General features: G+C 51.5%; 1 protein-coding gene across 1 annotated transcript; it reads left to right on the top strand.

Annotated features, from left to right (window-relative positions):
* Positions 1-5,126: 5,126 nt before the first annotated feature.
* Positions 5,127-11,137, top strand: DNASE1L3 (deoxyribonuclease 1 like 3). Its single transcript, XM_061455963.1, has 8 exons — positions 5,127-5,417; positions 7,050-7,138; positions 7,718-7,810; positions 8,090-8,202; positions 8,735-8,847; positions 9,660-9,817; positions 10,317-10,413; positions 10,644-11,137. Exons 1-8 carry the CDS (start codon positions 5,286-5,288, stop codon positions 10,767-10,769), a joined length of 921 nt encoding a protein of 306 aa, XP_061311947.1. The 5' UTR covers positions 5,127-5,285; the 3' UTR covers positions 10,770-11,137.
* The last annotated feature ends 1,111 nt before the right edge of the window (positions 11,138-12,248 follow it).

The raw sequence follows: 12,248 nt of genomic DNA, 5'->3' as shown, positions 1-12,248 counted from the left end.
CGCAGGACACATGCAGGGCAGTGCTGACTCACGCCAGGGATGGATTACCCACTGCATGGTTATTCCAGGCCACCTGGTGGGAAAACCCCTGGAAACAGTCACAGCAAATTATAGCTCTTAGAACAGCGAAGCTAAAGCAGGGGCCTGCTGTGGTTTTATGTCGAAACATGGCATGAGCTTACTGGGGAACCCACTCTTGTAATCTCAGCCATAGGGAAGAGTCATCAAGTGTCTCCTTTGATGGTGATAGGGAAAGGAGGGATCTTCAAGGCTCTCCTGCGTCAGCTACCGCAAGGGCAACGACACAGATTCAGCAGGTCATGGCTGCAGTGAGGCTGTTGGCAGCACCATGATGACATTACTGTTCAGGGACCAAGGCTGCTCCTCCATCCCAGCACAGCAGAGGGGACCTTGGGTTTTATCGGTGGTACAGGGGCCGTGTCGGAGCGCAGGGTACGGCTGGGCTCCTTGTTCCCATTGAGAGCAGATGAGCCCTGGGCTGGAGGGGAAGCCCCAGCAGCTCTCTGGGCACTCCCTTGAGGACTCTGCAAAGCCGTGTTTGGGGTGGCTGCAGCATGGCAAGCTCAAATTAAAAGCCAGCCCCTGCAGTGACCTGCTCTGTGCTTTTGTTTCTCCTCTCAGCCCACAGACACAACTCATCACAGCTGCAGCCCTGGCAAGGACTGAGTCACCCCATGTCACCCCCTGAGGCTGCCAGTCTTCTGGAGCCAGCACCAGCTAGCCTGACCCTCAGTCCTAATGCCAGGATTCCTCATTCCTAATGCCAGTGTCAGGAGCCAGGCTTCACCCCGGCACGGGAGCACAGCTTTGATGCTGTGAGCAGGCTAGAGGATGACTTATGATCCAGTTAGAAACAAAATGCCTTTCTGAATCAGAGTAGCCAGGGGGGAAGATATGAAAAATAACCAGGATGAGCTGTCCTATTGACCCCAGAAATGAGGCACATAAACTGCCTTGTTTTCCATGGGAAGGTGGAAGCTCTGCTTGGATTCAGGCCAGGGTAGCTCTGGAGAACGCGAAGCTCCTCATGAAACTGAGGAGCAGCATTGCTCCACCAGATGAAAGGCTTCCACGTTATTTTCCACTGCTAGGTGATGAATCCCTGGGGAGCACAGAGGGATTGTTTGCAACCTTAACAAGTGACAGCAAGCTGCTTTGGCAAAGTGAATCAGCTTTCTAGGGTGACTCGTCCCCTCTCATGCAGGGGTGGCACGGTGGTACAATCCCATGAACAATTTCCCATGGGAAAGCACTGTGGCAGTGGGTGCCCCACAAACCCAGCATGGCCCCACAGCTCACCCATGGGACCTGCTGCTGAGGAACACCTCACTGTGCCCTGAGCAGAGGAAAGCTTTGCTGACATACAGCTGCCAAAATCCACCCCTCAGGGCAGAGAGAAGCTCTCAGCTCACCCTGGTTTGCAAACCAGCTCTGGGTGAGCACAGGGGTAGATAACCCCTGCAGGCAGGGCTCCAGGCAGCTGCCCCCGTCACTCTTGAGCAGCTCCATTGCACAGCCTGGGACCCACGCATATACAAATGCTCCTGGGTTTCAAAACATTATGAAGCAGCCCTACCTGCCTGCTAACAGCTTTAAACAATACCTTCTTAACTCAAAGTTAATGCGTGTTACACACAGTCTAATTACATCTTTAGCTGCTGACAATAAGGGTGCACTTACTGTTAGAAACCCCTCCTTCATCGGTGGCTGCAATATCTTTATGGAGGGATGACTTCAAAGCCCGCTCTAATTGCCATGCGTCACAGCCTTTATTCCAGGTTGCTGTGAGCTCTCCTACACTTCAGCTAAGTGGCCTGCTTCAAGAAACTGGAAACACAATGAGGCGTTTTTCCATGAACTGCTTTAGCTGGCAGGCTTTCACCCCTGACATCCACTGCTTGAGCAATCCTGACGTATTAAGTTGAATAAGATAGCCCTATCAGAGCCCTGTATCAGCAAAGGAGTTATGCTCTGACAGTAACTTAGTATTCCAGAATTATAAACAGAGGATTAAGTATCAAAGGTGCTGCTATTGATTCAGAACATACCATAGATCTTGCACACCACATAATTTAACCCTCAATTATACTGAATTTCCAGGGACGCAGGCCACTTATCACCATCGGACTGACACCAAAGCCACTTCCCAAATGACCAGATTCGGTCTGCAGCCCAATGGTGAACTTTAGCATGACAACATGGTCCTAGTGCTTTGCTACTCATTAACTTGAAATTCCAGGAGACTGCCATAAAGTGCTCAGCCCGATGGCTGTGATAAGGTCACCGAGAGCCCAAAGGTCATTTAATTTGCCCAAAGGAACCTACTTTTATGGTGATGTTTGTGACTTTGGGGCTGGCTTCTCCCACAGACCTCCCCTCACCACAACGGGTGTTGACAGAGCTGCAATTTAGGTAGAAACAATAAAAATTAAGGAACACCCAACACAAAGCCCGGCACATGAGAAGGGAAGCACATGAGTCCCTCCTCCAGTAAACAGAGCTGTGGGGGGGAGCTGGGGAGCACCAGCCTGGGGGTGCTGGTCCCCACACCCCAACACCACCCAGTGGTGTCTCCTCTGGAGGGACAGGTGTATGGGGATGCTGACCGGGGCAGCAGGGGGATGCTGACAAGCTGTGGCTCGGGCAGGCAGGAGCAGCCTCTGTGCCCTTCGCAGAAGGAGCACAGCAGCACCGGTGTCCCCAGCAGCGCTGAACCCCCTCCAGCGCACAGACACCACGCTTGGCACGCAGGAGATGAGATAAAATAAAGCCTCAGTGTTACTTCCAGGCTCTGAGCAGAGCCCTAGGTCACCTCGCGCCCCGCAGGTCTCGCCCCACGGAGTGCCCCATGAGTCGCAGTGCCCTGCAAGCCCAGGCCAGGCTTCCTGCGCAGAGCACGAGGGGATGTGGGCTCACTCGGTGGCTGCCACAGAGGCGCAGGAAGCGTCAGAAATCCTCAGTCCATCGCTGCCAGCACAAACAAAGCTGCGGGTGCTCCATGAGGCAGCCAGGGCTGCGGCCAAAAGGAAGCGACTGCACCAAAGGGGAGAGGAGGAACCCCCCATGGCTGCCAGACTGTAGCACCCTGCTATCGCACGGGGACCCCGAGCAGGCAGATGATATGGGGACACATCCCACCCCAACCATCCCTCAGCACCTGCTTGGGAGCAGGAAGGAGACAGAAGGCTGAATCACTGCTCCAGTCCCGGCCCCAGCACAGGCTGTCAGCAAAGCTTGACTGAAACACCCTGAAGAGGAGCAGGCAAGGCTTGAGCAGCACCTACTCACAGCTCTAAGCTCTTGCCCAACCTGGCTTTGGCATTGCCTGCAGCCTCATCACTTGTCCCTTCTTTCCTGGGAGCAGGGAGAGGCTGAGAAGGAGCTTTATTAGGGAACTTCCCACAGGTGCTGCTCAGCTGAAGGTGATGTTCCTCACCCAGCATCGTTCAGAGTAGGGGTGAAAACCCAACCCAGGCTGATTGCACCAGCAGCTTCATTTGTCTTGTGCAAGACCAGGATAGCCCTGAATGGGCAGGGTTCATAAGCTGGCATCGAGTGGGTTTTATGGTGCGATATGGAACAAAGAGCATATGCAGGGAAAATGCAATAAGCAAAGAGATAAAATGGTGCAGAAAGGAGCATGAGCTCCGCACGTCACTGCACAGGGTGGCTCTGCCTGTCTGCTGATAACACCCGGGGTGTAGGGGAGGGCTGTTAAGTGAGTCCTGGGGACAAACAAGGCAGCGTCAAGGCACAGTTCAGGGTCAAAGTCCTCATAGGCACCACAAAAATTGCTTCTTGGTGCCTGGGTAACCCAAGCAAGTCTGGGCTTGGGGAGAGCTCTAGGTTTTGATGGCTCTGACCCCAAGGCTGCAGCCGCTGTTGCAAACCGTTGGCTCACGCTGTGCTTTTAGCGAGGTCAAGCAGGAGATTTACAACCCTTAAAGCTGTTGCTTTCCCTTCTGCATTATTAGTTTCCTCTAGAGCCTGTCCTGCTCAAGGCTGGCTCATTAGAGACCCAGTGGCGAGAAGGCACGGCACAACCCCTGTGATTTGGGAGGGCCACAAGCCTGCTCCCAGGCTGCTGTGCTCATCAGGAAGCAGGAGGGCAGCAGGGCAGCTCCCGGCGCAGGCAGGGCAGTGGGGTCCAACTCAGCTGCAGGGCTGGTCTCAGGGAAAAGAGGATGTGAACGAACCTGTAAGCACAGGGAATAAAATCCAAGATACTTGAAGATGCCATTTAGCCTGACTTCTTGTTATACCTCCTGTCATTATAGACCTCCTGATGATAAATGCATCTCCAGGCACACAGTGGAGGAGTAAGGGAGGTCAGGGGAATGGTTTCCCTGCAAAAGCCACCCAATGTGACAAAGCCATCCCAGCTGCAGCATCCTCACTTGAGTGTCACCTTGGCCAAACTCATGTGCCCCCCACCACCACGCAGCTCAAGCCAGACCCACATACACACACCCTGGGTCACCACCCCAAGACTGCTGTGCTGGGGACACTTGGCTGGAGTTTGGGGACAGCACTGGAGATGTCACGTACCTCCCCATGGCTGCACTGCATTGAGCCATAGGGCCCCATCAGCTGTGGGTGGCCCACAGCAGGGTACACCGTGGCTCTGGATGAAGGTGGTAAAAGCGAGTGGCCTGGGGTGATGGATGGTTCATCGCTTTCTCACAGTGTGACTTTCCAACCACAACACAAGCAGAGCAAAACATGGATATGGTCAAAACCACTGCGTTCAGGGTGTCCCACCACCACCACCTCTCACTGGGGCTTCTGGTGCCCACAACTGGTGCCCTCCAGAAACTTCCCTCTTCCCACTGCTGCTTCCCAGACCCTTTCACTATCCACCCTATTCATTTCCTGGTCTTGACCTCTCTCCTGGGTGGCCCAGGGAGCCTGGTCCTGGCCCAACACTGCCCAAAGTGTTTCTGGCTGGTGTCCAGGCATAGCAGGCGTCCCTATGGGGATGGATGCTGGAGTCTGTTGGAGCAGTTGCTTCTCCAGGATGGGGACATTGGCTTGGGAGAGCTGGTTTTCCCCCTGGCAGATGTTCAAAGCCTCCATGCTGCTTTGTGCAGGGAGATGGAGGTGAGGGAAAGGAGGAAATGGTAATTCCTGTTCTTGTTTGTGATTGACACAGCTGACTGCTTAGTTTGATCTCCCAACTGGCCACAAAGGGACGGATGCACAAACACACGCATAGATATTTATAGGCACACTCACGGCAGCTCGTTTTGTCCAAGTCCCCGAAGATGTTGCTCTTCGTCTTGCTTTGGCTCTTCAATTTCAACCCATCTCTGAGCCTAAGAATCTGCTCCTTCAATGTGAGATCTTTTGGAGAAACTAAAATAGGCAGACCTGAAGTTGTGGATGCCGTGGTAAAGGTACGTTCATTTGCCTGGATGAGACAGACATTGAGTTTTTGGGGGATTTCCTAGCTGCGTAATCTTGCACTTTACCTTTTCACAGTTGAATTTCAGGTTAAAATTCAGTGAATAATTTAAATAACTTCATTCTCTTAAAGTAAAAATCAGCCTGTGTTTGAGTAGGATGTTTACTGCTATTATAGCTTGCATGGGAATAGAACAGAAAAAACATCTGCTGTTTGCTTTGGAAATGGAGTTAGAAAGGAAGCAAAACCTCTGTGTGCAGGAAAAGTAATTTTGACTTTGAATGCACAGAGCTTTGGTTTGCGATACGTTATTGACCTTGGTTTGCAATACTTTACTGACCGTGCTTATGTGCTGGTTATGCTACAGTATTCTTGTCTAATTAAACACATATTCTCAGGACAGCAGAGAGAATCGTATTAGAGTGAAAAGCCTGACTGCTAATTCATGTGAGCAAACCCTCACCATCAGGCTCCCTCTGGAGAAGCTGAAGATAAACTCAGCTTTTTTAAAGAACCTTCTTTTGGACTTACAGCTTTTGCAGATGCCCTCCGAGATGCCACAGTAAGAGAAGGTGGTGCTCAGTGTTAGAGGGATGGCTGCAAATGTCAAAAGGCAGTAATGAGGAACGACACCATTTAGGTTTTAATCCTTCGTTGCAAACTGCTGGAGAAGAGGTGTTTACATATCTGGACTGTTTTTATAGCATCAGCACTATGGGCAACATACTGATTTCTGCATGTTTCAGGGGGCAAAAAGGGGTGCTTTTTCCCATGAAATCACTCACAACAAAGCCATGGGCAGAAAGAAGCCCTGGGGTGTGCTGTGCTGCAGGGTGAGCTGGCCTTTCCCATGGAGATTCTGGTGCTGGCCATGGGGATGAGGCAGCCCCCCCAGCACCCTGGAGCTTCTCTGCTGCAGCCCACAGGTGCTGGGACCTCATTTCAAACCTGGGGTTGCTTTGGGCTGTATGGGCTGTTTCAGAGGGGCTGCAGCAGGAGCAGGGACAGGTGAATGCTGACAGCACACGCAGCTTTAGGATGGCACATGTAGTTGTAGGACCCTCGGGGTGCTTACACCAGAAAAAGGATGGAAACCATTGCAGTGGGTTGGTAACGGACTCTATCTGGCTCCCGTCAAAGCCCCTCAAAAGCTCCTGCCACATCCATCTGGGTACCAAGGGATTTGGGGTGCACAGGACAGGTCTGAAGCGGAGAAGGAAACCAGTGTGGCAAGGGGCAAGGAGGAGAGAAAACAGCCACAGGTGAGGGCAGGGGTGGCAGGGCAGCACCCCAGCAGTGCTGGGGTTAAAGCAGGCTCGCAGCAGCAGCTCTCACTGCCCCTTCCCCTCCACACTTCCTCCTCAAGGGCAGGGACAGAAGTTCTTCAACAAACCCAAAACCGCTCTGCTCCCGAGTTCCCTCTCCCAGCTCCAGTGGGGATGTGAGGCAGCTCTGAAAGCAGAAGGACTCTGCTCAGGCTACTGCCCCCCTCCCACGACCCCAGGCTTGGAGCTGCTTCTTCCACAAAGGACTTCCCCGCACCAGTAACCACTTCTGTCCAACCTTTTCCTAATCCTCCAAAACCCACCACGTGCAAAACTGCTTCTGCTCCTTCCCCTCGCAGATCATTTCTCGCTGTGACATCATGTTGCTGATGGAAATAAAGGAGAACAAGAACCGGGTTTGTCCTCTCCTGGTGGAGAAGCTCACCAGGTACGGTGGCCATGGGCAAGTAGGCAGATGTTGGGAAAGAAGCTTGGCAAGAGCCTGTGCTCTGCTCAGTGCTGCGTTATCAGGGTGAAAGCTCAGGGTCTGGGCTTTGTCCCAGCTGTCAAGGAAAGGACAAGGCTCTGGCAGAAGACCAGGAGCAAAGTCAGCTCCAAACCACCATAGGACATGTATTTTTAAATCTCAGTCTGTTAAAGATAATGCTCAAGGGAAAACCAGAGTTTTCCACTGCGCTGCACCAGGGCAGCTGCCTGTCTGCAGCGTTGGGAATTGCTGTAGCAGGGATTGCCTGCCTGGACTGGCAGCCTAGAGGAACGAGCAGCATATGTCTGGCTGGATGTGAGACCCAGCTGAAAGAGAGGTAGAGCAGCAACAAGCAGGAAGGACGTAAAGAGCCAGCGGTGGAGCACAGATCCAGACCGCAGGTCCTGAGAAGGGTTTATTGTCTTTATAACCCCCCTCTGAGGTCAGGCAGGCAGCATCCCGTACCCTTGGGCAAAACTATCTCCTCCTCATCCCCCCATGAATGCAGACATAAACTCAGGAACACCACTTTCCTTCCAGAGAGCTGAAGGGGCCGAAGGAGGAATACCGCTGCGTGGTCAGCGAGAGGCTGGGAAGGAAGAGCTACAAGGAGCAGTACGCCTTCATCTACCGGTGAGCAAGCTCCCCTTGCCAACAAGCCAGACCCTTACCCTACCCTGCCCTGCCCTGTAGGAATGGGCTGGACACAGTGGTGGCTTTGCTCCAAGGGACCCAGAGAGAAGCAGGCTGTGCGGATGAGATGGGCTGTGCCTGGCTATGGGATTGTCCCAGGCAGAGCCACCAGTGTGGCTGTATCCATTGCAGACCATGGCCTAGAGCACGGAGTCAGAGTTAGACATGTCCCAGCAAGCTATGAGCGTGACATCCCCTGTCCTGTTTATTCTGCTGCAGGCAACACCTGGTATCGGTGAAACAAACCTACCAGTACCCGGACACCCAGCCTGGGGATGAGGATGCCTTCTCCAGAGAGCCCTTCACCGTCTGGTTCCACTCTCCAAAAACTGGTGAGACCTTTGAGAAACAAATCATCCTCCCACTGGCAGGTCTTACGGAGCAAAATAGCCCTGCTGGAACCAAGCATGTGGTGGTGGCTGCGAGAGGGGCCACATCCTGACCCCACACTGCTTTTCCTTAAACAAGCAGCATTTTGCCTTTGGGGCTGCTGCCTCCAGCATCATCCACAGCTCAGTGCATGCTGCAGCCCCAGAAAAGCCTCTTCTGCTGCCATGGGCAGTGGTTTGGTGGATGTGCTCCATGCCACTGGCACAGCCAAGGGAGCAGCTATTGCCATGGGTATCAGAGCAGGGTTTGTCTTGCCCTGACACAGCACCTCACCGCATCACAGCTCAGCCTCACTGGGCAGCTGGTGGGGAGCACTGTGCAATCACACAGCAATGGCCTCTGATCCACAGCCAGAACAGCAGCTTTTTCTTCTTCAGACAAACCTTCTTGCTTCCAAGTCAGTCTCTGTTTCTTTGTGATTCATTGTGTGTTTAACCAGTGCACTTTTTCCTGTTCTTTTGCTTTGTTTTTAAGCTGTCAAAGAATTTGCTATAATCCCTCTACACACCACACCAGAGACAGCAGTACGGGAGATTGATGAGCTCTATGATGTGTATTTAGATGTAAAACAGCGCTGGAAAATTGAGGTTAGTTGCCACATCCACATTACTAACAGCAGCTTTGGTACTGACTCACCTGGCATGCTATTCCTTACTCACAGCCTGGTAACCTTAAAACTGTTGACAACAAGCCCCACATTTGAGTCTCTCTAATGTATTTTCATTGGGTTCACCACATTTTAATAAGTAAACTTGATCTCACAATAAAACTGTTGTTTCATCAGTATGTTTGGTGGTGCGCCCAGCAGAAAGAAGGATCATAGAATCACAGAATGGTTTGGGTTGGAAAGGACCTTAAAGCTCACCCAGTTCCAACCCCCTGCCATGGACAGGGACACCTTCCACTGGACCAGGTTGCTCCAAGCCTCTGTGTCCAACCTGGCCTTGAACACTGCCAGGGATGGGGCAGCCACAGCTTCTCTGGGCACCCTGTGCCAGCGCCTCAGCACCCTCACAGGGAAGTTGTTCTTTCTAATACCTAATCTAAATCTACCCTTTTCATTCACCCGTGTCCTGTCCCTACAGGCCCTTGTCCAAAGTCCCTCTCCAGATTTCTTGTCAGCCCCTTTAGGCATTGGAGCTGCTCTAAGGCCTCTCCAGAGCCTTCTCTTCCCCAGGCTGAACAGCCCCAGCTCCCTCAGTCTGTCTTCACAGGAGAGGTGCTCCAGCCCCCGAGCATCTTTGTTGCCTCATTTAGACTTGCCCCAGTACACCCAATGAGTGCTTGCTATTCAAGCTGCAATGGCTACTGGGAGCACCCACTGACCCTAAAAGTCCTTGCTGTCTTCTTTTGAAAAGCTGTCCTCACGATTACCTTTTAAACCCCTCCTACCTTCCAGAACTTCATCTTCATGGGCGACTTTAATGCTGGGTGTAGCTACGTTCCCCAAAAGCACTGGAAGAACATTCGGCTGAGGACTTACTCCGAATTCATCTGGCTAATCGGCGACAAAAATGACACAACAGTGAAGAGAAGCACAAGCTGCCCATATGACAGGTGAAGTGTTCACCACCAAGTCACTCACTGTGACTCCCTGAGGAAAAAAATATATCAAAAGGTATCAATGACTGTCAGATAAAGCAGATGCGCATGAGGACTTCAAAGATAAAACAGTGTCCAGGGAGAAATGAGGACTGAAACAAGGTCTGGATACTTCTAGTCAGGAGCACAAAGCACTTTCCAGGCTTCTTGTCATGCAGTTTTGCAGAAAGTATGGCTTTGAGCTCTGCAGGGATGGTTTAGATAGAAGTGAGGTAATGCTGGCTTCCAAGGCCAATACACACCAAGACATTCAGGTGCCTCACTGGCAAGGACAGCAATGAGCCAAACTGAGCCGAAAGCCGGTGATGGCATCTCTTAGTACCTGGCCCGTCGGTAAGGACAAACCATAGATACCTGTGATTGCATCAAGGCCACCCCTCTGGCCACCAGCTCAGTGCTGCATGCCGCTGGTTGGGCACCCCATAACAGCACGCCATTCCCTTGTTCCTTGCAGGATCGTGGTCAGTGGGCAGAAGCTTGTCCATGCCATCGTGCCACAGTCTGTCAATATCTTTGATTTCCAGAAGGACTTCCAGATGACCGAGGAGCAGGTAGGCACAGCATGGCCTCTGCAGCACTGGGACAAGGACTAACACAGTACAAAGCCAATAGTATCCAGGCAGTTTTGAACATGGCCCTGGCCACAAAGCCATTGCATCCTCCCAAAGTGATGCAGTGGCCATACTGCACCTCCCCACTGCATGGTGAAACCCGCTGGGGCAGTGTTTGGAAAGAGTGTGAGTATCTGGCTCCCAAACCCCTCTGTGCTCTTGTCTTGCAGGCACTGGGGGTGAGCGACCACTTCCCAGTAGAGTTTGAGTTGAAAGCAAAAGGTGGCTTCTTCAACTGGCTGAAATCAAAATTTACAAAGAGGAGACCAAGAAACAGACGCCGCTCGAGCTCGTGAGCGTGCTGAGTCCTCTCCAGTGATGTGGAAATACACAGATGCTGAAGACTAATGTAGATATACCCACAGCAAGTGCAATAGTTAGTGGACAGGAAGCAAATATTTTGTTAAAGTTCAAGTATTTTGGGTTAGAAGGGAAATTAAACCTTCAGGTTATTTTCCTAATTGTATGCAAAGATAGATCAGCTAGAAGCAGCATACTGCATGTACTGTACTGATCTCAGATGTAAGGAACAAAGGGAAAATACTTCGGTGTGCTTTGACTGTAACACCTGAAAGGCAGGGATCTCCATGTGTTCATGTGGGCTCTGGAGCTCTGCCATTCCTCTCCAGGGGCAGAAGGATTAAAAGGACCTTTCTGCATTGTGCATGTGTGTGTATCTGCTTCAGAGCTGCCACTAGTGGGACACAGGTCTGTGCCTGGTGGTTTGCAATGTAAAATGTTGCTGATCTTGGAGTATTTGCTTGGTGTGGGTTTGAAGCTGCTCACAGCATCGAGGCTTCTGCACTAACCCAGCCAGGAGCAGCAGGAAGAGAGTGCTGCTGGTATCACCCCTGCCTGCCTGCAAACCTCAGGTGAGAAGTCCCACCTGACTGAGGATCCCAGCTGACAGCACTGCAACAGAACATCATAAAACTTACATTAAAACCTGATTTCAGCATCATCGTGTGCACGTGAATTGCATTTCCCCTTCCCAACCCCCCCAAACCTCCATGGCAGCCTGAAGTTGTCTGATGAACCAGCCTCTAATGATGATTATTTAACAGAGTGGTGCAGCAATCTGTTTTCTCAGCTCAGCCCACAGGCTGGAGTCAGTGCAAAGCAAACCCTGCCATGCAGATGGCATGTGAAAAGTGAGAATAATCCAACTGTTAGTAGAGGCAGATACTCACTCTTCATCAGCACCCCGCAGTTTGCCTGCTGATGGGGCAGGAAGGGCTAGCAAATGAGCTGGGCTTTTAGGGGAGGAAAGCAGCTTGGCCTTTACGAAACTCACTGTCTGGGGAGAAAGAATTTAGGGAAGAGTTAAATAGAGAGAAGATTATCCCGAGGGGGCTGGGGAGTGTGTGTGCAAGGCAGACAAGAAATCCTTCAACTTTCAGCAGCAATTAATCTTGAAACAATACAGCATTGCATAAGCTCCCTCAGTTACACTCTAGTCAAAGCAAAAGGAAAGAGTCCGATTTAGAACAAATATTTGCATTGGGATTTTTATAGGAATGCCATTGTCTGGCTGACTGCAGCAACGGTTCATGTGAAGGCTGAAATCAGCCTAAGTCTCTGGCCTCATGTCTTAGTCACACATAAATCCCTACTTTTTCTTGGCTTGCAGAAAGGAGCAGTGCACAAAGGAATAAATCACACTCTATTGATATTTCTCTGTTTACTCCATACATTCACTAGACAATAGTGTAATTACATCCCAAAATGTTCAACAGTCCATGTTGTCTCTAGAATTTCCCCACCCAGGGATCATT

This window comes from Pezoporus flaviventris, unplaced genomic scaffold (genome assembly GCF_033815535.1).
Source record: "Pezoporus flaviventris isolate CSIRO_AGI_PZ_B2104156 unplaced genomic scaffold, CSIRO_AGI_Pfla_v1 ptg000021l, whole genome shotgun sequence".
Classification (NCBI taxonomy): Eukaryota; Metazoa; Chordata; class Aves; order Psittaciformes; family Psittacidae; genus Pezoporus; species Pezoporus flaviventris.
The sequence above is the reverse complement of the archived record's forward strand: the minus strand, read 5'-3'. Positions and strand labels throughout refer to the sequence as shown.